This window comes from Anolis carolinensis, chromosome 4 (genome assembly GCF_035594765.1).
Source record: "Anolis carolinensis isolate JA03-04 chromosome 4, rAnoCar3.1.pri, whole genome shotgun sequence".
NCBI classification, from domain to species: Eukaryota; Metazoa; Chordata; class Lepidosauria; order Squamata; family Dactyloidae; genus Anolis; species Anolis carolinensis.
Genome location: NC_085844.1, coordinates 199,331,275 through 199,357,687, shown reverse-complemented (window position 1 = coordinate 199,357,687; position 26,413 = coordinate 199,331,275). Strand labels below are relative to the sequence as shown.

The 26,413-nt window shown below is 40.5% G+C and overlaps 1 protein-coding gene across 10 annotated transcripts in view; it reads right to left on the bottom strand.

Annotated features, from left to right (window-relative positions):
* Positions 1–1,173: 1,173 nt before the first annotated feature.
* tmcc2 (transmembrane and coiled-coil domain family 2) overlaps positions 1,174–26,413 on the bottom strand; it is a 115,588-nt gene continuing 90,348 nt past the window's right edge. For 6 of the 10 annotated variants that reach the window (XM_003220404.4, XM_008109608.3, XM_008109616.3 and 3 more), the window contains 3 exons: positions 17,553–18,487; positions 10,776–10,911; positions 1,174–4,562 (listed from right to left, as the gene is read on the bottom strand). In XM_003220404.4, coding sequence (XP_003220452.1) covers positions 4,251–4,562; positions 10,776–10,911; positions 17,553–18,487 — 1,383 coding nt within the window. In that variant the 3' untranslated portion in view covers positions 1,174–4,250. Of the gene's footprint in view, positions 4,563–10,775; positions 10,912–17,552; positions 18,488–22,190; positions 22,674–26,413 lie in introns of those variants that run through there. The other 4 variants (XM_008109615.3, XM_008109617.3, XR_010005488.1 and 1 more) reach the window with 4 other exon arrangements.

The following is a 26,413-nucleotide window of genomic DNA, read 5'->3' as shown; positions in this document are numbered from 1 at the left end:
TTGTCCCTTCTGATGTTTCTTATTAAAATTTATAGTGCGAAGACAAAGATTAAGGGTGATAACGGGCATCCTTGACGTGTTCCCTTATTAATTTGGATTTCTTTTGTTATGGATTATACTGAAGAGTGCCCCCCTCCCTTCTTTGTGAACAGGAATTAAAAATGAAGGACTTTTCTTTTGCCAGTGTTTTAAAATTATTTTTATTTGAAAAAAAGTAAATGGAAAAATATAGTGAAATGAAACCAGAGCTTCCTCTGTATGTGTTTCCCAAAGGGCAATAGATTTAATACCATGAGATGGGAGCAGGACAAGATTCAAGCATACATAATAAATACAGTCAAACAATATTAGAAGACCATTATGCCAATAGGGGCGACCTTGGCTTTCTCCTATGATAGAAGACCACAATATTGCCAATTCAGACCTGCCACATCGGCTAGATACTTATCACTGTAAAATCTGCAGTTCTACAGACAGTGGATATGGAACCACTAAAAGCTAATTCAATAATACATTTCTTTCGTGCTGTAATGAACAACTGCCATATAAGATTGCAATGATCATGTGTCAATGAACTCCAATGATGAATTAAGAGGATGATCCAACATTCTTTCTGCTGAAATGGTGAAAGGGAATGCACCACTTCATGAAAGGTGAAATCTTCCTTTTTATGTGCAGTTGTGGGTATGAGAATCTTCCATATATAAATGTGGACAAAATTAATATGACTGTGGCATGAAATAGTCCTAAACTAATTTTGATTCAGGTTTCCAAGGAAACTAAGAATGTGGTCACATGCCACTCTGTTTGTGTTAAGGTAGGAGATGAGTAATGGGGTAGGGCATAAAATAATATGTCATTTTAGTTTAATTTATATTGATACATATAAACCATAAGGCCACAAAGGACAGTTACCATGGTTTGCTTCTGGAGTCCATAAGGTTGCAAAAGTCATTAATTCTTCATCTCACAGGCTATACCTGAAAATGCTCTTCAAAAAATATCCAGTCCCATAAAACATTTGTGAGGGGAGTAGTTGTGGGTGGAAATATTTGAGCATGAAAAAGTACAGTATTCAAAATAAGATTCCTATTTGGCCTATGCACTCCCCTTCTTATCTTGAAAATATGAATGAGAACTTTCCTTTAACCCTGTATCTTTTTTTTGGGGGGGGGGGAGGGGGGGGTAAAGTTGTGAACAGCAGTTACTCTACCTAGGGCTTGGAAATAATACTTTTTGTTCTACATTTCTCAGAATTCTGTTGCTATTCTGCCTAAGGGATATTGGGAATTGTTACCCCTTGTCTTGATATAAATCAGTGGTCCTCCATTGCAAAACCACCTTACTGCAGCAAACTGCCTCTGCAATCTGTTCTTGGTGACAGGGAGATGGATAAAAATTAGTACAAAGGTCAGAACTAAAGCTGAAAGTTCCAGTCCTGCACAGAGTTACACTTCTCACCATGAATTGTGGCCAAAACCTCTTTTATTTCATGTGGAATAGTTTTTTATTCACTGAGAGTTCTTTTCTAACTCATTCAACATTCATCCTGACAGTATTAAATAAATTATACATGCACATTACACTACAAAACCAGCTCCCTCAGGAACTGATTAGGAAAGGTGTGTCATTTTTTTTTAACTCTTTAGGAAAAAATATATAAAATAAATAGATACACACATAAAAGAAAGGTTGAGTTCTTCACATCTCCATGGGTTATTTAAAGGCAGGTCACAGATTTTTGCTTACATATGATGGAATTACCAAGGCCTCCTTAGGAAAAGGCAATGTATTCTAGAGAGGAAATCCAGACCAGCATTCCATGATGATATTGCAGATGTTGGTCCTACTAAGGTTCACATCAAGGCTTGGAAAAGTTACCTTTGGACTTCAGCTCCCAGCCAGCATAGCAACTTGGAATTATGGGAGTTGTATCCCAAAACAGTAACTTTCCCAGGCTTTGGCCTCAACCATTTTAGGCTTGAATAATCTCTGGACTTTTAGGTGCAGGCTCTCAGGGTCAAGAGTAGATGCCTGGGTTTGAAAAAAGCCTGTGATTGTTCCATATGGATTATATACGTCAAGAACCAAAAATGTTTTACATAACAAAAAGAAAAATTAAATATGGGTTACAGAAAAGGGAGAAGAGGTCATTGCTCTGTCCAATGGATAAAGTTACTTTAGCCTTTAAAAAAGGCAGAATCTCAGCAGATGGCATTTCTTCTATTGTAGTTTTGCAGATGGGAGCTGAATTTTTCAACATTCTTTCTCCACCATTTCTCTGACCTCTATGGATCTGGACAAGATTTGGATTCTAGGGTCTTATACTGCAGACGTTCACAGGAGATTTAAGTGTCATAAAGTGCATATGCTCAGGGGGCTCAGTGCCTCTTTTTCTTTTCTGTCTCTTTAACAGTTCAGCATCTAACCAGAGTTCTCATCAATGAACAACTAAATGATCATGGTATTCATACTTCTAAATTTAAATCCACAATACTATGAGACAGTAAAGTCTGACCTGGTATTGTGTAACCTCAATTTGCAGGTGAAAAACTTTTTTAAAAACCAACTCATTTTTTTAAAGAAAAATCTACCCTGTATAACTAGCAAGGTTTAGAGGATAAAATTCTTTCAATCCTTCTAGCTGCTATGCTTGGTTTGTAGTTGCATAAATGTTGTTTTTAGCAACACTTAGCAATAAAAATGGGACCCTAGAAATATACGCGTGCACCAAAACAAATCTGTCCACACCATCACCACAAGACTCTTGTCAATTCAGTCTGCTACATAAGAATATCAAGATTGTGTCGTACTGAAACACCCAATTCTCTTCTACCTTACAACAGCCATGAGTTCAACTTACAATCAAGTCTCTCTTTTCGCTGAAAAGAGTAATTATTCTTTTGCAAATACCAATATACCATCAAGCATGAATTCCTTGTCTAGATCATTTCATTTATAGCCTGTAAAGTGTGCCACATTCTAGCAGCTCTGCAATAAAATGTTGAGAAAAATCAGTAGTGTGAATGGATGCCTTCAATAAAAAAAACTGTACATGAGGAACCTTAAGAGCTGAAAGTTATCAGTGCCTTTCCGTTTAGTGAAAAGAAAATCTCAATTGATTGATTTGTTCATACACCTTATGAGCTCTATTTGTATCATTATTCCAGTATGCAGAGATGGAAATATAAATAATAGTCATGTTCTCTGCTTGTAGAATTTGATGAAGCACTGCCATATTCAAATACAGGTTCTAATTTTGGACTATTCAGTCATTTTAAAGATCTCTTGCATTCCATTTTCTCTAAAGACACGGGAGATGTGAAGGCCGTTATATCCTATTTTTATCCAACATTTGATTCAAAACAAGGAAACAGACTTGTGAAATCAATAAATTAACACGCACACGCACACAATTGTAAGATTCGCAGATGAAATGTCTGAATTTTTTATAAGTCCCTGAAGATCTCAAACAAAAACAAAAAGAAGAAAGAAAACAAAGCCAACCAAAAATGTTGATTTTGCACCATAATGGTAGATGCTTTCTTCTTAAATCCGGCCTCCATTGGGCATTAACTGTCAAAGCAACCAGTGAGATTGACAAACCTATTGCAATAAGATGCCCAGCTCTCCTGCTGGCAAATCAACTGTTCTGAAGGAATGGAAAGATAAGTATCCATGTGACTTGGATAAGCTGGTGTGATATGTACATTCTACTCCTTGAACTCTGTGCATGATCCTAAGGGGCAGAGTTTACTAAAAAAGAAGGAATAAAAGTTCACTTTCAGTGTTGAACCTTTGACTTCCAATCACTGTGTCTGGAAACACATTTTTCACCATCCTTCTCAGGCAGAAAAATATACCATCCAAGCAACTGCTATAAAAAACATTTGTCTGCATTCAAAGCTTGGCCATCTACCCTTACTTTGCCTACATTAAAGAATGACAAAGATATAAGAGATGGAGGCTTTTTAAACACAGGCTTCCTTTGCCTTTCTGATATCTTTTGCAAAGGCATCCCAGAGGAGTGAGTTATTTGACCTCTCACAAGCACTATGCAACTCACACTCCCTATGGCTGAGATGACATTGGAGGTGAATAAAGGCTGATGTGCAAGGGAAGCAAGTGAGGATTACATACTCCAAGTGGATCAAAAGAAAAAAATTTAACTGGGATACTCCTTGTTTTCTCTTCATCTCTGAAAGAAAGAAAATACACCCTTCAGCCCTGGCACATGGTTGTCAGAGGAATCAGCTGGGGAGCAACACATGTTCCAGAAGATAGGTGATGGAGTCCCAGTGCTTCCAGAGGAGGAAGAGAAAAAGCACCAGAAGGGTGGTGCTCAGGAGACGCATGCGGGTCTTCATCAAAGGTGTGATGAAATTGGCAATGGTGGAGACAAAGACCAGGAGCACGGCCATCAAGGCCAAAATGACGTTGATGAATTTGCCAAGCAGAGCGCGGGCATTGGCATTTTCCACCCCTTCCAGCTGCACCACCTGTTGCTGCTGCTGCTGAAGTTCCAGCTTGGTGACCCGAGTCAGGCAAGATTCCACGGCCTCCTGCAGCAGAAACAGAAAGGAGTTAAAGGTAACTCAAGTGTAGTCTGAGTACCAGAGCTCAATGCCGGAGTGCACTGTCTGCATGCAAATACCATACTAAGGGCACTGAGTTCCAATGTGTAAAGTAGCAGGAAGGCTAACAGGAGATATGAAAAATTATCTCTCTGAAACCCTGGAAAGGGATTCTATAAATGAAGGTTGTCTTAACAAGGCTATGACTAAGTCTGACTTAGTACAAAGCTGTTTTCTATATCCTTGTGATGGTTGCAGACACATTTCTCTTGCCAGAAAACTGCCAGCTTTCTGCTGTTTGGGCACAAATAGAAGAAAAACAAGCTAAGAATGCTGCAACACTGTGACACCCACTTTATGTTAATTCTAATGTCTCCCAAAGGTCAGGAATGGTCCTCTCCTTCATCTCATCAGTGATCTCCACAACTGAAGACAATAGAAGATAAAACACCAAATTGAGCAATATGACCCTCTCCAAATTTCTTATAAAATGCTATCTCTTCATGTTTGTGTTAATACCTATCCTGTTTCCCTGAAAATAAGACATCCCCGAAAAATAAGACCTAGTAGAAGTTTTGCTGAATTGCTAAATATAAGGCCTCCCCCAAAAGTAAGACCTAGCAACGTTTTTGTTTGGAAGCATGCCCGCCAAACAGAACACCAGAGCATGCAGGATCGGTAAATGTACATACCAGCTGTAACTGGAAATAATGGTAGTAACAAGAAATTCTTGATAGGATTCAGAGTTTGTCTGGTTATGTTGGTTTGTGATGACAACTACTGTACAGTATATAATAAATGTTCATTTTTTGTTCAACAATAAATGTGAATTCTTCTTCATGGAAAAATAAGACATCCCCTGAAAATAAGACCTAGCACATCTTTGGGGAAACACGGTAGTAAAAACACCAGGGATTGCAAAATTACTAAAACAGAGGAAATAGTTGTCAATCTAGACAGGAGACCATGAGTATATCTGATGTTTCTGTAGAAGATCCATATAGTATGTGTGTGTGTGTGTGTGTGTGTGTGTGTATGTGTCCCAGGTTTAAACCCCAGGAGCGGCATGAGCAGCCGCTGTTAGCTCCAGCTTCTGCCAACCTAGCAGTTTGAAAACATGCCAATCGGAGTAGATCAATAGGTACCGCTCCGGCAGGAAGGTAACGACGCTCCATGCAGTCATGCCGGCCACATGACCTTGGAGGTGTCTACAGACAAAGCCGGCTCTTCGGCTTAGAAATGGAGATGAGCACCAACCCCCAGAGTCAGACATGACTGGACTTAACGTCAGGGGAAATCTTTACTTTATACATATATATACACATACATCTAAGTGACACTGTAAAGTGGCTGCCTTTTACACCATACAAATTCATATCCTTGATCACAGTCATTCAATCTGGTGTGCTGTACAACAAAATCAAAAAGAGGTTTGCAGAGTGATAGAATCACAGAGTTGGATGGGCCATGTAGTCCACCTGCCTGCTCAATGCAGGAACTCCAGCCAAACTCTCCCCAGCAGGAGAGGCCCCAATTGCTTTTCTAAACAAATGATTCTATGGCTGAATGCTCTTATTGTCAAGAGGTTCCTTCTTATGTTCAATCAAAATCTACTCCTCTGTAACTTAAAACCATTAGACCTGGTTCTACCATCTGAAGCAGCAGAGAACCAGGCTGCTTGCTTCTCTCTGTGACAGTACTTGAAGTATTTAAGACTGCAATCATGTCACCTCTCAGTATAATCCACTTCTTCTGCAACAGAACAATCCGATTACTCTCTTGAAAATAGTACACAGAGTGTGATATTGGAAGATCTCCAAAAATCTGGAAGAGAGAACTTTGTGAAGCAAAGCCCTTCTCACAAGTGGGAGGAAAATTTTGGACTCAATTCAATGTGAAACATAACTTTAATGGAAAGAAACATGACAGACAGCGTTGCAGGATGGACCACATAGATGCTAGTAGTGTTGTATTTGATAACTGTCAGCATGTGCCATCATGCAGCCCTTATGTACATCTAAGGGATAAGGACATTTTGCCCATCAGCCAGCAAGCCAACACCTTAAATCAAGAAATAGCTTCCTAAAATCTACAAAGATACTCGCAGGAACACCTCCATAAGCGAGAGTCCAAAAATGGCAGGTTAAAACCCGGAACCTCAATCAGTGGCTGATATCAGATGAGAAACTCCCTTCTGGGCACACAGAAGACTGGACAACTTGGAAGGTGCTGCACAGACTACACTCTGGCACCATGTGATGCAGAGCTAACCTTAAGAAATGGGGCTACAAAGTGGAGTCCACTACATGCGAGAGTGGAGAAGAGCAAACCACAGACCACGTACTATAATGCAATCTGAGTCCTGCCACATGCACAATGGAGGACTTTCTTACAGCGACACCAGAGGTACTTGAAGTGCCCAGCTTCTTGTCAAAGAAAATTTAGTATAATACCAAGTTTTTAACTTTGTGGTTTTTCTATACAATATAACTGTATTCTCAATTAGCTTCTGACACGATAAATAAGTACTTCAGAAAAGATGAATGAAAGCTCCATTAAAGTATTAGTGAATTCTTCAAAACATTTCATACAAGTATGAATACCAACTGTGGCATCTATTCAAGTACCTTCTCTTCTTTTCTATTCTCATTTCTTAGTATCAAATTCAGTCTCTATAATGTTTCTCACATTGCCACACGGGGGCAGAAAAAGACTTCATAGACCAGGAATTCCTTTGTCTTTCAGAATTAATGCATCCACTATATATATGGAAGTGGATATTTTTACAACAGGCCAATGGTGTAGTACAATAAGGACCAGATGCTGTTATGGAAGAATGGATGGGGCAATAAACAAAAACTCAGTAGACCTCATTTATTTCCAGCATTCTCTGAGTTGCTAAATAAACCTGAACAGAATTGCAACACTCTTTGATTCAGCTTCTGCTATCACATTATGAAATCTAATGAACCCCAAGTCTTACTTCAATAAAAGCACTTCAATCAAAATATTACTATTATCCTCAAGACTGACGGCTAAACAGTCAGTTTCAGGAGGGGCTATAAAAACAAGAAATCCTATGGTACTTTACAGACTGAGATTTTATTTGACTCAAATTTTCAACCGACTTCATCAAAAGGACGAGCCCCCAGATGGCGTAGTGGACTAAGTGACTTGAAGGTTGGGTTGCTGACCTGAAAGCTGCCAGGTTCGAATCCCACCTGGGGAGAGTGTGGATGAGCTCCCTCTATCAGCTCCAGCTCCATGCAGGGACATGAGAGAAGCCGCCCACAAGGATGGTAAAAACATCAAAACATCCGGGCGTCCCCTGGGCAACGTCCTTGCAGACGGCCAATTCTCTCACTCCAGAAGCAACTCCGGTTGCTCCTGACACGAAAAAAAATAATCAAAAGGACCATATTATTGTAGCGGTTTTTTATTGTTGTTGCAACTGATGAAAACATTGCTACAGCAACTCCAAGAAACCCATAGGCCTATTCTGGGCTGCTAGGATTCTCTATCTAGACCAGTGGATCTCAACCTGTGGGTCCCCAGGTGTTTTGGCCTACAACTCCCAAAAATCCCAGCCAGTTTACCAGCTGTTAGGATTTCTGGGAGTTGAAGGCCAAGCCATCTGGGGACCCATAGGTTGAGAACCACTGATCTAAACTATGGAACTTCCTTCCGCAGTGCCCTGCCCCTTTGGAATGCCTTATGACCACAGCCTCACCATTTTGCTCATCACTCCCCTAACCAGAAAAGGCAAGAGAATGGTGCTGACCTAGGTGAGCATATTTCCCTGTATGGAGAAGTAGAGGGAGGAGCAAAGCAGCAGAGCTGCAACCTTGAGGATCAGTCCACCCCTGAAGGAGATTTTAAACTACATTGTCTCTAATTTCCTGGCTTGGATGTCATCTTTAAGTTTGAGTTCAAGTCTATCCAACTTGGCACCAATTCTTGTTCCTGAAAGGCAAAGGAGACCTGTGTTTAAAAAGCCTCCATCTCTTACATCTTTGCCATTCTTTAAAGTAGGAAAGAGCATAAAATGTGCATGGCATTAACAGAAATGTGAGCAGCTGCCTTATATTGAGACAGATGATTGATCCTTCTAGTTTATTATTACCTACACATTTAGTATAGTCCAGTATTAAGATACCCTTCAGAACACATACCCTGTGTATAGTGGGTCCCAGCTATCATCCCTGGCATGTTCAAGTTAAGAAAAACCTATCTGACACTCAGAACCTCTACTACTTGGTTCGATTTGGGGACAGAAAGAATAAACTGAAGACTGATGCTCTAAAACAGAGCTTTCCAAACATTTCATGTCAGTGACACACTTGTTAGGCATGCATCATTTTGAGACACAATCATTCAGTTTTACTAGCCACCGAAAGTTAAACTAACCCCTTATAAGATATACAGACACATACATTGTTATGATTGAGCCTCATGGCTCTGTTACTGACAGACGTGGGCGTAAGACTCCTCGAGAGTCAGATACTCTCGAGGAGCGAGAAAGAAAAAGACTGCGAGACATTTTTGCAGCACCATCGGACGAAGAGTCTTTTGAGGGGTTTACGGAGAGAATGGAGGAGGGGCTGGTTAGCTCGGAGGAGGATGAGATGGATTGGACTCGGGTGAGGGAGGAATTGGGTGCCACTGGCCATGATGGGATAGAAGATGAATGGGGACCTTCAGGATTAGACCCATGGTATAGCTGGAGGGATGGGACGGGATCCACAGCTGGAGATGCTGTGGGGCGTAGTCAGAGGTGTTCCAGCTCTGATGAGGAAAGTGATGAGGAAACGCCCGGGTTAAGGAGGACAGCTGACAGTGATGAGGATTTGTAACTGGCATAAAATGGGGCTTGGGAGCAATTGCAAATTGCGTTGGGCAAGGTAATCTGGACGAACGCTTGGGATCTGTGTGGGACGCTTTCCTGAAGACTGGTGTGTTTTCGTGTGCTGATACGTAAGTTGTTTTGGAATTCAGGGTCAGACGGCGGGAGGAATTGTGTGGGCATTTGTTTGTGCAAACCTGTGCTTACTCTTATTAGCTTGACCTTCCGTCGTCTTCTTGACGGACGCCATCTCCTGCTTTGAAAACTCGGACTGAACTGACCACGGCTTGTCTTCCCCCTTCTTGGACTTGGAAACTACAAACGTCTGCTTCTGGCTTTGATCTACGGAAAGGAACTGGGTCTACTCTACTGCTACAATCCTTGGCTGATCTGTTCGTGTTGGAAATCCTGTCTGCTGTGTGTGTGGGAGCGACGCAAGTTACTCTAAGCACAGTGTTGGCAGCAGAGAGGAATCTGCTGCCAATTAGTTGCATTCTTTTGTATCTTTTGTTCCTCGGCTTTTGTTTTGTTTATCCCCAGGCTGAAGCAAGCAGTTTGTTTTTACCCGGATTAAACTCCGGTTTAATCCGGTTTATCTTTTGAACGTTTTTCCTTGTTCCTTTTTGCTCCTAAAGGCTAATACTGCCTGGCCCTTGTATTTTACGGGCATTTTTGAGTTCTGTAATCCAATAAACTCTGTTATCTTGAACCTTGTGGCGTTGACATTCATAAATTGGAATAACAAAACATATGGTGACACAGCATATCTCATGAAAAACTTTCATTTATATTTTTTAAATATATGATGTATTGCTTATTTCACATAGACTCAGAGGTTTCTTTTTGTGTTTGCACATCTACACACTGCAGCCGACACTCTGCTCTAAGGAAGGATAAAACATTTGTCTCTTCTTCCCAATATTTTGAATCACGAGACGTGTATTAAAAAAAAAATCCTCACAGCCAATCTAAAGCTATATTCCACAGAGAAGCTCTTATTATCAGCATCATTTCTCTTCCCCTGGGAGAAAAATCACCTTTTCTCTCCCTCTTTTCTCATCCACTGAAATCATCCATACTCAGGTCATCATCTGGAGGCTTACAACATAGTTCAAGTGCTAAAAGCTTGGTTCTTAGTACAGCCTGTATAAAATGTGCATGATAGTTGTCCTGAGCTCTTTGAAGTTCCAGTCTGGCAGAAAGTCTTGAGTCTGAGAGAAAGGTGTGATATAAATAAAGTGATATATTAATGAATTAATGGAAGTGAGAGTAGCTATATCAAATTAATGGACAACAGGTGGGTGAATGTGTGGGAGTTCTCAGATCAGCTGTTCAAGCATCCAATGCATTCTCCATACCTGAATGTCCCTTGCCCTCTCATAGGACTGGTAGGCCACCTTCTCCTCCATGCTGGCCAACTCCTGCTTTAGATTGGTCATCTCATTCTGGTGAAGCTCTGTTAGGTCATTCAGCTGCTCTTCGAGGCGCTCATATCTGTGCAGTCAGAAAGAGGGAGAAAACAAAGGCAGGGTGACAACTCTGAACTAGAGATGCTAGTGAAACCCAGTATTACCTGGGGTTGGAAATGAACTTGATGGACTTATAGCACTAAGACACAAATCAGAGGTTAGCTCAAAGCTAGCAACAACATAAAACAGAGCAAAGAAACTGCTTCAGTCAGCAGGATTTGATAGTCAAAGCAGCCACCCTTGGCTCTTCATGTTTGTAGATGAATATTGCTCTGTATGCTATATGACCACTTCTAAACAAGGAGAATGTTTTCAGCCACCATTCTTAAAAATAAAATTTAAGGTTTAACTTACAGTTCAGTTGCTTTGTGTATCTGAAGTCCATTTTGTTATTATTCTTGGGCCCTGTATATGCATTCAGAGTTCTTCTTGTAACACAAATCAAAATTTGAACCAGAGAGAAATTCCTTCCTTCCCCAACAGCATTTCATGTTCTCTGAAGCCCCTGTCTAACAGCCCACTGCTCTTCTGACTTTGATCAACAAGAAACAGCAGAGCCAACATGAAGGAAGGAAGAGAGTGGGTCATTTTCTCTGGCTTCTCTCATGAACCCTCCCTCAGGGAGTAATTCTTGGAAACACATCTTCCAGGGACCACCAAGTCTTTCAAATTCTTTTGTGGAGGGAGAAGAAACACGTCTCCCCTACCTCATGCATAGTTGCTAATTATGGTTAAATGTAGAAGTGAAAGGGCTCGAAGGAGGGCTGAAGAGAATATTTTGGGGATGGGAAGGCTGGTATGGAGCAAGGCACAAGATGAGGGATTCTGTAATTGATTTTGCTCCAAAGGTAAGCAGTTATTTCTGAGACAATATGACATGAACTGTTCTGACCAGCACTGGAAGTATTTCATATATTAGCACAATTTCACACTAGTTTGACAAGCACTTTTTTCTAGTTTGGGAGGATGCTCATGTTGAATTCCCTGGCCTCCTTGATGTCAAAAGTTCAAAGCTGGGTGGCAAGGAATTATAAATATTGGGAAAATATTCATGAAACCATCAGTGCAGAAACTGATCTCATCTCTAGCTTTGTTTGGGGCTGAATGTCAACTATCCAGGGTAAATATCCTGGATAGTTAGTGTGTTTGCCCCTGGTGGCACAGTGTGTTAAAGTGCTGAGCTGCTGAACTTGCGGACCAAAAGGTCCCAGGTTCAAATCCCGGAAGCGGAATGAGCGCCCACTGTTAGCCCTAGCTCCTGCCAACCTAGCAGTTCGAAAACATGCAAATGTGAGTAGATCAAAAGGTACCACTCCGGCAGGAAGGTAATGGTGCTCCATGCAGTCATGCTGGCCACATGACCTTGGGGGTGTCTACGGACAACGCCGGCTCTTCGACTTAGAAATGGAGATGAGCACCAACCCCCAGAGTTGGTCACGACTGGACTTAATGTCAGGGGAAAACCTTTACCTTTTACCTTGTCTATATACAGACAGTCCCCAAGTTATGAACAAGATAGGTTCTGTAGGTTTGTTCTTAAGCTGAATTTGTCGGAACAGGAGCCTTTTAAAAGTGTAACTCCAAATGTGGCTTGTTGTGGAAACAAGGATTGGTGATATAGCTTCAGTGGAAACCCCTTTTTCCATGATAACTCCTTCAGAAGTGAATGCCCCTTTTGAGTGGTAGCTTTCTCTGGCTTTCTGTTATGTCACCTCATTCTTAACTATGAGTCATATGTAAGTCCGATGTTTGTAACTCTAAGACTGCCTGTATTGTGATTGTACTTTCCAGCACAGATCAGCTCATAGCAGCCTACAATTAAATTAATTCTGAATTATCTGTGTAAAACAGATTCTTCTGATATAGTAAAAGTTCTAAGCTTTTCCTTCCAGAGTGAGAAGGCAGAAGTGGGAACAGATGGGCTCAGGGCCTGGCTGAAGTCATAGCCAGTCCACTGGAAAATATGTATTAATAAGAAGGTAACTTTTCTGTTTTTAGAGCAGTGTTATGGAGCAGTACTGATAGGATGAGTCTTGTGCTACTCTAATCCCAGAAAAACATTATAATATAATCACACACAACTGCCTTTAAATAGAATTAAGGATAGCACTATAGCAATATGGAACCGTAAAAAGACTAACTAATATTTTACATAAGCATTTGCACACTAAAGCCCATTTCATCACATGAGTAAAGTGTTACTAGCACTTTACAGGGGCGCATGTAACAGGCGCATAGAAATTATAAACTATACAATTAAATGGCTAGGAACTGCTAAAATGTTTGGTGATGCTTTAAAAGACACAGTCTTGTGCTCATAGGCAAATGGTAACTTAAAAATAGCAGAAAAGAAGAAGTGAATTCAGTAATTTCACCAATAGTTCAATGCTTTGTAACATTTACTCTTTAAAATACCATGGAAAATAATAAAATAACTTCAAGTCATCCAGGCCCTGGTAACCTCCTGGCTGGACTACTGTAATATGTTTTATATGGATCTGTTTTTGAAAATTATTAAAAAACTTAAGCTGGTGCTGAAGACTTACTTAGGTATTAAATACATTTGAAGGCTCTTTAACTATGAAAAATAAAATAAAACCAGCTTAAGGAGGGGGAGAGATGACAAATGACACATTAACAATCTAATCCCATTTATATACCTACCTGTGGAAGTGACACATTACATTAAGATAGGGAAAGAGTCTCCTGGGGATGCCCTTACAATATGAAGGGAGACAAGCAATTACAGGAAAGTAGGCCTTCTCAGTGGTGGCCCAAAGCTGAAGAATGTTTTTCCTAGAGAGATTAACTTAGCATCTACTTCACTATTAAAAAAGTGGGCATCTCATTCACACCAAGTGAATTAATTTTTATTTCCTAAATTTTTACATGCATTTTTTTTACTCTGTAATTCTACTTATATTTAATACTAGCTTGGGGACCTGGCAGTGCCCGGGTCATTTGAGAAAGGCACTGTTTGTCTTTGAATGTCAGGTATTCTCAGTTTGGAGTGGGTGAACTACAATTCCCAGAATCGTGGGTCAATCCTCCCCAAACCTGCCAGTATTGAATGTTGGCCATTTTGGTTCTGTGTACCAAGTGTGGTCCAGATCTGTTGTTGGCTGGGTTCAGTGCTCTTTGGATTCGGGTGAACTACAACTCCCAGATTCAAAGCCCATTCCAACAAACCCCTGCAGTATGTTCAGTTGGTCATGAGGCGTCCATTGTCGGTGGGGATCACTGTTTCTCTGGATGCAGGTGAACTATAGCTCCCTTTCCCCCAAACTTGTCCAATATGTTCTGTTGGTTATGGGGGCTCTGTGTGCCAAGTTTGGTCCTGGTCCCTCATCAGTGGGGTTCAGAGTGCTCATTTATTGCAGGTGAACTATAAATCCCAGTACGTACTAGTCCCAAATGTCCAGGCCAATTCCCCTCCAAACCCACCAGTATTCAAATCTGGTCATATCGGGTATGCATGGCAAGTTTGGCCCAGACCCATCATTGTTTGGGTTCATAGCGTTCTGGGTATAGGTGGACTACAACTCCTCTAAATTCCCCAGTAGGAGTCACCATGCTCTGACTTGATGCAGGGTGAACTACAACCTCCACCATGTGGAGTCAATTCCCCAAACTCCTCCAGTAAGTTTAGTTGCTGCTCAGTTCTACTGTGTTTGTTATGCAGACAGATTTGAAAGGGAAGGGCAGTAGGCGGGGTCATGCAAATTCCACACCAATGGAGAAGCCTAGGATGCCTGCCTGTGGTGGAGGAAAATGCAAAATCTAGGATGAAATGGTCCCCAAATGAAAGCATTCCTTGGATGGTGGGCCATAGTGTTTGAGAAGGACATTGGCAGCATTTGGGCTACACGTTCATGGCGCTCGCTGTAACTGCAATGTCAGTGGAAAAGAGTGACTTGGTGGCTCCTCAGCACTGGGAACTATAGCCTGTTTGTGGAGTCTGGAGGCTGTCTGTGTGAGCAGACACCTGTGCCACATACACACATACAGGTTTTCACTTTTATTATGGATATAGATAGAAGATAGATATATAGATATAGATATAGATATAGATATATAGATAGATATAGATTTATGTTATGAAGGTTTTGTATTGCCATTTGAAAGTTTATCCATACAAGACTGAGTGACAGTATGATACGAAAATGCTTTTGCTAAACAGAGATACCCCAATGCATTCTGTGGGGTTTATTTCCCAACCAGTGCATTCAATTGCAGTTTAATCATTCCCAGACTCTCAAAGGGACAGGAGTGGGTGGGTGGAAAAACAAATGAAATTATACATAAAGGAGGCACAGATCTCTTTTCTGAAGACTTTCTGTATCTTAGAACAAAGAGTTTTATTTCCATCCCTGCTGTCACTGATAAGTGATTTTCAGGCTATTTCAGGATATTTTCCAGCAATCTGGGGGAAAAGATCTGCGAAAAATTCTAACACTAATGAAGGGATACTGTGAATATCCAATATAAAGCTGAACATAGAGCTACTACATCAAAGCACTTCATATAATTAAATGTATATGTAGAAAGAACAACATATATACATGTAGGGATAAGTGCTTTGTGGTAGCAAGCCACTTGCCCATATCTAGAGGTTCTACACCAGCACTTCTTAATTTATTTGATATGGGGGAGTGACAGGGTTTTTTCTCTAGTGTGCCAGGCAACAACTTCAGATTTGCTGCTTCTTTATTTCCTGAAAACTCAGCATGGACCAGCAGCCAAGAGTTCATGGACTAAACCAGTGGTTCCCAACCTTGGTCCTCCAGGTGGACTTCAGCTCCCACAGTTCCTAACAGCTGGTAAGCTGGCTAGGATTTCTGGGAGTTGAAGTCCAAAACAATAGAGGCTGAAAGGTTGGGAACCACTGGACTAGACCAATTCATGGACCACCACTTTGAGTAACATAACACTACACCAGGCGAGGTTCACAGTCCCAGTGCACACATACATTGTATATACATAGTCCCTCACTGAAGACAGATTTCCAAGGGAGCAGCCTGTTAATACTGCTGCAACAGAAACAGCAGAGTTTCATAGCAGTTTACATACTTATTAAGTTTTATTTGGTATAAGCTTTAATAGAAGGCTTTGCTTCATCAGATATAGGCACTTTTCATGCACTTGGAAGACCAGACAGCAGAGGTGAAGAATGTGTAGCTTTCCAAATGTTGTTTGACTAGATCAGTGGTTCTCAACAGGCTGATGATAACTGCAAGCCAGCAATAGGTGGGAGGCGTTGTATTTTGCACTCTGCCATACAGACTACTAAAATTGGTTGCCAGGGGAAGAGCTGGCCCCACTGCAATTCCCAATGTCCCTGATGACTGGACATGTTGTCTGAAGCTGACGAACCACAGCCTAAAATATCTGGCACTAGGTAGGGAAAGATGGTCCTAGATCAGCAAGCTAAAGGTGATAGGTGGTCAGAAGTACAAGATGCTGTTAAAAGATTTCAAATCTGCTGCTTTGATTCTTCTGAAAAGATAACATGAATTGAACCTCCACTGAGCAGTTCCTCTCATAAAATTCATCTACAGAACAATGTTTTCTGTATGTATTTGCTATAACAAAGCCGCAAATGAAAAGCATCTTTGAGACTCCACCTCTGAACTTTTCACTGATGGAATTTAAGTAAGAAGCTGAAATGAATGTTTAGCCAGGAATGCATTTCCTCTCGCGACTTATAACAGGCAATAGATAGTTTTCTTCTGAAAGAGAATCTTCAGACAGGAAATTCCAGCAGATTCCTTCAAGCTTGTGATAGATAGGCAGGATGATTTAATTCAGCAAGAAAAAAGACTCACTTGGATGACTGATTTAAATCTATTTCCTTGGCAAGCATGTATACAATTAAAATGCTATTATTGTTTTGTGCCTTCAATTCAGTTTCAACTTAGACTGACCCTATCACAGGGTATTCCCTAAACTTTTACCAGTTTCATCTATTGTTCTACAAAGCATGAATCATTTTGTAAGTACAGGGAGTCCCCAACAAGTTAGGTTCTGTAGGTTTGTTCTTAAGTTGAATTTGTATGTAAGTCGGAACAGGTACATTTTTAAACTGTAACTCCACACACACACACACACATACACACATATATAGGCTTTGGATAGCATAAGGAAGGGTTTACACCCCTGTAGTGTTTGTTTTGCTGTCTGTGCTCCTTTTCAGAAGATTTCCCTGTGAAGATTGCATTTTGAAAATTTCGGCTTGTAGAAACAAGGATTGTTGATAAAGCTTCAATGGAGACATTTTTCCCCCATGACAACTCTTTCAGAAGTAAATTTCCCTTCCTAGGAATAGATTTTCTCTCGCTTCCTGTTGTCTCACCCCCATCTTAACTATGAGTCATTTGTAAATCAGATGTTTGTAACTTGGGGACTGCTTGTAATGAAAGGACAGTGAATTCAGCTCCAAACTCTAAGACTAATTAAAACAGTAGTTCCCAACCTTTGGGCCTCCAGGAGTCTTGGGTTTCAGCTCCCACAATTGCTAATAGCTGGTAAGATGGCTGGGGTTTCTGGGAGTTGAAGTCCAAAACACCTGGAGGCCCAAAGGTTGGGAACCACTGAATTAAAACATATGACATGAAGACTATCAGGTTCCTATCTGAGAGAAACACCAACTCTTTCAACAATTCTTACCTGTAGCGTTCCTCCTGCAAACACTGAGTCATGTAAGTATAGTCTCGTTGCAGTTGGGCCTTGAGGTCTTCCATGGAGTCCTCAAGATGTGACTGAATGTCCTTAATATCTCTCAGTTCTTCTATGATGGTCTCAAAATTATAGTGGTGACTGTCCAATGTGTTAGACTTGGGACTGCCCAAACCACCAGGACCCGCCCCAGAGTTGCTACCTGCTGCTGAGCCAGAAGTGGCACTAGAGCACTCGTCATCACTACCATATTTGGGGCTAGACACCAGGGTAGCACTGCCACTTAGAGTTCGTGAAGCCTCTTCAGGATGCCCGTCATCCAGGGTGTCCTTTAAGTGGGCAATGTTATCAGCACTGCCAAATTTGTTGCGGATCAAGCTTGCAAACTCGCGGGGCTTGGAAACCACAGCTGTGTGTGTGGCTTGCGAAAGGCCTGACAGTCCACCCTTGACACCCTCCACTACACCACCTCCAAAACCACTGATACTGGAGCGGACATTGGCCCCTACATCTTTGAGGCCCTGGTGCATGTCCCGGAAGACGTCTTTGGGCTGTCGTGAAGGTCCATTTTGTTCAATTTCCTTTAGCTTCCTGTGGTAATGCTCAAGTTTCTTATGCAACTGGGCAATAGTCTGGGCTGACTTTTGATTTTTCTTCTCAAAGACCTGCTTGATACGAGAGGCTTGTTGCTTGTCAGCATTGTTAGCCAGTTTCAGGTACTCAGCCACATTGTCATCTCGGGCCTCCTGCTCAATCTTGATCTGCTCAGTAATTTTGAGGATCTTCTGGTGCAGATGGTCAATGGCGGCCTTTGTCCTCTGTGGATCTGGATTGCCATCTGGGACATCAAGGCAAATATTGCCATCAGCGTCACCATGGCTTGTATTGGAAGGTAGGCTGAGTTGGCTTACGTCCCCTTTATCCAACTGTTGAGCAACAAAGAGGAAGAAAAGAAAGAGAGCAGAAAGGCATGAGTATAAACTTGGATACAATCTTAGAATAATGAACAGACAAGAGTTACACTGAAATGAAAAATAGTGATGAACTAACAGCCCTGATATGAAATGAGATGCGGATATTAAGGTTAAAGTGACTATCAGCAAATCAGCTTTTTACTGATCAATAATTTGGTTTTCAACTCAATTGAGAAAATGTACTAACCTCTCAAAATTGATGCATTTTTGAGATTCTCTGAATGAGAATCAGAGTATCAATTTAAAAAAGAATAATTTTTCATATTTTCCTTTTTATTCAGAAAATTACTTCACTTCCTCCCTATACTAAAGAATATATATAACAATACTCCTCCCCCCCTCTATGTCTTTGATGATACAATAGACTCATGTGGTAGAACTTTTTAACTAAGATGGCTCCATAATTTACATACTATATTCTGTGAAGTTTCCCATCTTTGCCTTCTTTCCCCCCCTTTAAATAGTTTATCTGAGTTATTTTTTCCTCTTCTTTTGAAATCAAAATAAAAACTTATTTGCATCACATAAATATGAAATGAAGCATAATTACTGTTACAATGACACAACACACGTCAAACAGCTTTATAAACAAACAAGTCCAAAGCTAACAGATTTTCAGAAGATTCGCTTAAAGAGGTGTATTAACTTTGACTTCAGTCACAATAATCTAATTCAATTGCCCATAATTCCTATGGCTAGAAGGAAATATTTAGTAATTATATCATGAAATGTGAAAAGATACGTCATTTTTAGATGCAAAATTTAGAAGCCTGCAAGGGTTTTGGTGGTGGGAATATCTGTGTTGGTGGAGTTTTGTAGTGCTTGACTAGAAAACTTGAAAATCATGATTTTTCGAATTGGGCAAGTCACACTATCTCAGCCTCAGAGAAAGGACAGATAAACCCCTCTGACAAATCTTGCCAAGAATATTCGATGATAGGTTCATTTTGGGACTGATGTAAGTCAGAAATGACTTGAAGGGAAATAACAGCAAAGAGTAATATTTGGGTATTATGCCTTTAACCTATTACTCCTCTACAGACCAACTAAACAGAAGAAAATTCAAGAATTATGATCAGATTCATGACTCTTTAAGAATAGTTTGATCATACTCAAGGAAGCAAATGAAGAAAGCTGAAGGTAAGGCCTCATCTACACTGCCATATAAGAGGTTTGCCTTTGCCTTCCTGAAGCCGAGAGAGTGTGACCCAGTGGGTTTCCATGGGATTTGAACTCTGATCTTCAGATTCACTCAAACCACTACACCATACAGGCTTTACTGTGGCTTGCAGGGCGTAAAGTTATTGAGCTGAACTAAGCAAATGGGAAAGGGTTTGCATTGGGATTTACCTCTGAGTAGACATGCATAAACTTAAGTATGTTTAGTTGAAGAAAAGAAGATTAAGAAGGGACATGATAGCTATGTTTCAATATCCAAAAGGATATCATAGTGAGAGGGGGGAAAGTTTGTTTTCTTCTGCTTTAGTGATTTGAAACAAATGAAAAGAGATTCTACTACTAACATTAGGCAAAACTTTCTGACAGTAAGAGCTGTTTGACAGCAGGATATGCTTCTCTGGACTGTGGTGGGGTCCCCTTTTCTGGAAGGCTGGATGCGTATGCGTAGCTTATGTGTTCCTGCATGGCAGGGGGTTGGACTGAATGGCCCTTGTGTTCTCCTCCAGTTCTATTATTCTATGGCAGGTTGTACACTTAGTAGAAAAGAATGAAAAAATATATTCTAAGCAGCCCTATCTACTTGGCTTTGTCTCTGCCTATTCTGTCCCTGTTTCCACCTCATGTCCTTAGCCCTTCTCACTGTTGGCATGCAGGTCCCAACATCCTTTTCAAATTGGAATTCAGCCCCTTCACTAATAGATGTTAACTACATCTATCACAGGTAGTGAAAAGACCAGGAAGAACCTGAGGATATAGTTTTGAAGTTAATGTCCCAGTTTTGCTTAAGAAAAAAAGCGATTCTTCTGGCTATGCTCTAACACAGGAATGATAAAAAGCTGCTGATTATATTCAGGTTACAGATAAGGAAGTTAAAAAAAAAACAACCAAAATGCTTACTTGCCAGTGGCCTGATATGCATGGAAAGTCTGCTTCAGAATCTAGGTATTGTGCTCCCTAATTACCATAAATCATAATATATATCTACCACTTTCACATTTGAAATGCAAAATATTAAATACTCATCACTTATTGATTTTTCTTTGCAAATAATTACACACATTGAAGTGACGTATGAGTGGCTTTGGGCTTAAAATTAGGAGATAACAGAAGTTAAGCATATTCAACATATTATATCTAATTTAATAACATTTTCTTTTCACTGAATATTCTCTAGTGTCCAAGGCTCTGTGAGGACTGTCACTACAGTGTAGTATCCATGAAGCTTCCTACACAGAAGAAATGAAGAGCTTACAGGCCAGTTCATGTTCAAATTGGGCAATCAAAGATATAGCAATCCCAATTATTATGGGGGCACTATTTATTGTCACAACTATGTGGACTCCATCTAACTGATTTAGCCGGTAAATATATAACCCTGTTCAGCAACTCAAAATGAGTAGGTGCAGGGAAGACAACATTTAAATATGCTTCACACCCTTTGACCATACATTTCTGTGTCCACTTGTACTCTGTGTGCATGAAAAGGGAAAGTTAAAGTATGGCCAATGGTCATGACCCAATCTCTCCTTCACAAGCTTGTTTATTGTTCATGTGAGTACATCCCTGAAGGCAGATAAGAATCAAAGGCTTATCAAGACCACGAAGACCTCATATTAGCATCTTGGTAGATTATCACAGGGTAGAGGAATGGAGGATGGAGGAATGTGCATCCTTCCAGTTATTTAGGTCTACAATTTCTATGCACAGCGTGGTCACATGTGTCATCTGGAATGCTAAAGATTTCCCACCCTTACTACAAATTTTCTTCTTATAATGTTTTCTGCCCGGATTGAGGACGAATGGATGAATACCACCACATTCACATGGATTCAAAGCTTATCCCATGACAGTTAAACTGTAAAGCATAGTGATTTAACTCAACTACAGGATAAGAAAGTATAAAGTTACATGAGGGTTCTTCTTACAAATCCATGTTACTGTATTTCTACCCAAGTTTTTCACCAGTTTAATACTCAAAGCAGCTACAGATAAGAAAATTAGATATGGATAACACTCACTTCACCAAAAAGTATAAAAATTAAAAATAATTAAACTACGAATAGAGTTAAATGCATTTTAAAAGTATGAAAATATACAATACAAAAAACAAAATAAAGACAATTTAGCAACTCAAAATTTGGTTTGCTGTGATCCACTTGGAAAGGAAGCCAAGTGAAAATTTTCTCCCATCTCACAATGGTTGCTCACCTCACTTTATAAAACTTTATCTTAAAGCAGCTATCCAAGGTCACACTATTTGGACTACTGATGAAATCTGCCCCCTTCCAACACAGGTACTGGAAAAGCATAAAAACGATGAGATTGTGCTGGGTTTAGTGATCCCACTGACTCTTTGTGTCCCAGATAGTTTACCAACATTGCTAATTGTTCTCCTAATCCCACTGATTATAAGAAAAGTATGATATTTCTGACAGCTTTACTCAAAAGTCCAAGCCAAATGAACTTTGCATCATACCTTACATTGTTCATCCAGTTCCAGCACTCTCTTCTTTCTCATAGTAGTTTAAGTCTCACTCCTGAGTTACGGCAAAGAAAAACCACGAGGAAATGGTGGTTTCTTTTCTCTGGTAAAGGACAGATACAGAGAAACAGTGCCAAAGCTGTCCAAAACATTACAGAGGATCAGCCTGGGCTACGCTTATCTTTCTGATACAGACATCCTACTGATGTGTTTTGCTGGATGACTGAGGCAAGCCGAGAGGGGGGGAAAAACAACTCACAGACATCATCATACAGTGCAACCACAAACTTGTCACAGCCTTATTAAATCAGCAATTTTTTTAAAAAAAGTCAACAGCCAAAGAACTGCAGATTTGACAAATACTGCCTGCCAATCTATTCTTAGTTCCCCTGTTGCTTTAGGGGCTTTCCAGGACCCAGAAGAGAGGAAAAGGTTACATCTCGTTTTTCATCATCTTGAAGGAACTGAACCAGAACCTGCAGAAGATGGATCTCCCACCCCACCTATATGAACTCTGTTGTATACAATTTAGATAAAAGCAACCCAGAAGCAGTAAATCTCATAAAACTGAAAGAGGAAACTTCACCACTTATCCGAGAAGTGTCCGAAATTGTTTCCATGAAGTGCGTACTTACAGGGTCACTTGGTTCCCCTTTTCTAGGGTACAGACTGTAACCTTTCTGGAAATGGTGAAACTGCTATTGGGAAACAGGTGAGGAAAGAAGAAACATTTTGTATCTAAAGTACCATAACCCATGTTTGTGGCGGCGGTAAAGATATCTATGCAATATTTACCAACTAGAATCTTTTTCAGATCAGAACTGGGGAGGTTGTAGCCTATCAGATGGTGTAGGACTAAAATTTCCATTTGAGACCAACACTAAATTTCCAAAGTAAGAGACTTCCAAGCTGACTGCTACTGATATCATATGCTGAAGAAAGTAAAATTTGGGGTCAGAGAGAAACAGTGAAAAGGGGAAGGGAGGAAAAGCTTCAGTTGAATTATGCCAGATTCCCAGCCAGAATACATTTATAACACAGTAGAGTTTAGAAAAGTTACATTTCTGTACTACAACTCCAGGACACTGGGAACTGTAGTCTGATAATGTAATTGTTCAAAGCTCTGTTTCATGGATGCAATTAAAATAATTCACATCATGTAGCACACAAAATCCAGGTTGTGTGGCAGACCTCTTGGGTTTTCACATAAGTGGATCTGCATTTTGCAGTATATCTAAGCTTCTGGCTTCTCAATAGTGCGTTGAAACAGCCTAATCTTCATGCTGCCACTGGCTTGGTTACCCCTTCCCTTTATGGAGCCTAAAACTATTCACTGGGTGAATCTTACATATTGCCAATTCCAAACAGGACTGAATCCATCCATCCTTGTCATAGCTGCTTATACAGCTTCTATAGATTACCAATTATCCAAAAAAAAAGCCCCTGCAACTTCTGTAGATTACCAATTATCATTGTTTCTTTAAAAATCCTTATAAATAAATGCTAATAAACAATTCTGCTCCAAGATCACGGTTTAGGAATTAGAAGATTATAAATATCATTAGTCCCCGTCCAGACCCACCCCATCCCCCATTCATCTATGACTTCAAATTGTTTTTTCCCCCACATTGTATGACCACCACAAATAAAGGTAAAATTTGTGGTGTGGGTGTATTTGTGTGTGTGTGTGTATACACACATATACGCACACATACATACACAGTTATGGTGTTGCTTGTGAAGACTGTTTGAAAACTGCAGTTAGAGCAGTTCTGCAGCTTTGCAGACTTTTTTTCACTGGTGTTTACAGAATGTAAGTGCTGAAGCTGCAGTTTCATGGGACTTTTGCACTTTTGTGGTTTTCTATTGTTCTGCCTCTTGTAGAAAAGAGAAAGCGCCTGTCTTTTCCACAGTTGGTTTTAAAAGCAATGGTGGCAAGAGGCAGCCTGAGAGAAAGGGATTAAGAAGTCCCTCTTCTCCTGCTGTTGCTCATGTAACTGCACTTTTTAAAAAATAATCTTCCGAATGAGTCATGGAATCACATGCAACACGTAGCTCTGTCCAGGGAACACTTTCTGCAAAAGGACTGAATCCAGTTATTACCACACAGCATGAGCCACGTTGGACCCATTCTATGGCATCACGACTTATAAAGGTTGCCTCAAAGGAATATCCATTCCTTTGTCCAGAGGGGAAAAGGAAAAATGGGAAAGGATATTATTCGCTTGGATGAAAGAAGAACAGGACAGAATGACTGCTGAATACTAATATACAAGTCAGAACAAGACCTTGGAAATTGCTAAAAATACATTTTCTGTGCCTACCGTGTCGACAAAGCTCCGCAGGGAGGTGATAGGCTTCCTCAATTAACACACAAAAAGCAGCGATTTCCACAGCCTGACTGGATAATGATATTGAAGTAGCATAGAAAGTCTGAACTGCATGAGTCTGTATGTTCCTGCAGCAAGCCATATCCGTGGGAGGAAGTACACCCCCAAAGCTGTTAGCATGGCAGAATGAGTCAGGCAAAGTTATTGCTGACACAAGCAGAAAGGTCAAATAAGGTCAAGTGCCCAAGAAAACCCAATCTGCATGGATGAGAGACCTGAACAAAGGCAGTTGTGTGTATGTGTGCTACAAGGCTGGATTTAAACCAAGCAACTGAGTTTTGGTTTTCATGTGCATATCTAATAAGCTTTCCCTATATATTTGCCCTTGCTGTTCATTAGGAAGGTAAGTGGAAATTATAGTAATTTCCCAATTTTGGCAATGCTGGTGATGCATTATGTGTACAAATTCTGATTTTTAACAGTACACACATATACTGTGGGAGGTTTGGCTCCATAGATACCACCGTGGCCCATTATGTACAATGCCTCCCAGTGGTGCAGCAGGTTAAACCACTGAGCTGCTAAACTTGCTGACCGAAAGGTCCATGGTTTGAATCCCGGGGGGGTGAGCTCCTACTATTAGCCCCAGCTTCTGCCAACCTAGCAATTCGAAAACATGCAAATGTGAGTAGATCAATAAATATCGCTCCGGCAGGAAGGAAACAGTGTTCCATGCAGTCATGCCGGCCACATGACCTTGGAAGCATCTACAGACAACGCTGGCTCTTCGGCTTAGAAATGCAGATAAGCACCAACCCCCAGAGTCGGACACGACTAGACTTAATGTCAGGAGAAAATCTTTACCTTTACTTTACTACAATAAGTAAGATGTTATTCTTTATATAAAATGGCAAAATCAAAGTTTGCGTTTGGCAATTTTAAAACTTTAAACCACCAATGGTTGAATCCACAGATGTAGAATCTGTGGAAACAGCATGCTGTATTAATCTTTGACTGATGTCAAAGATTAATACCAATATAACATGAAATGGGCTTCTGGATTCACTTCTGCAGAATCTTAGGGAAAAGTCCTAGGGTGTATTTCTCAAAGTAGTGTTGGCTTCAGAGCAAATGTATACCACTATCTCCACCCTGGGGCCTATGGACCAAGATGCATGAGAAGAGAAGCTAGGATAGGTAGCACCAATAACAGATACACGATTTTGGGGGACTATCAATCCCACATCCCTGACAGGGCTTGAGAAAGGAATACTGGGATGAAACTGCAAAGGACAGTGCTCACAGCAAACACAGGAGAGCAGGGAAGACCCAAAAGAAGCAAATCTGCCTAGTTGGTTGTATTGCTAAGAAACAACCTGAGCATTCCCAACACAGGGCAATAATTTATTCTCCGGTCTTATTATTTGTTCCCCCAACTTTACTCTCTCATATGGAGAACTCCACTCCTCAACAGAACTGGGCAAAGGGTAGACAAAAGTATCCATGGGAAATAAATGTCCAGAGGAACTCTCACTGCTTTTGCAAATGTTTAAAGATGTTGGGTGCACCCTTGTATCTTACTCTGGGAAGAGTGAGTTGAGCAAGATGAATAGGAGCTCTAAAGAAATCTAGGCAATCTAATGAAGGATGCTGGCGAAAGTAGGCGATTTTTTCACAGGCTGCAGAGAGCACAAAAAATTAGAAAGTGTGGATAATGAGTAAAAGAAAATGTGAAAAAAATGAAATGAAATTAAGGAGGGGATTACAGTATGTAAGAATGGAAGGGCAGAGTCACAGAGTAATACTAGTATAAGTCTTATTGTGAATGTGGGTTGATGAGGAATGTGTGGGACTGTGTTGTTGTGTGGAACTTGCAGATATTTGAGA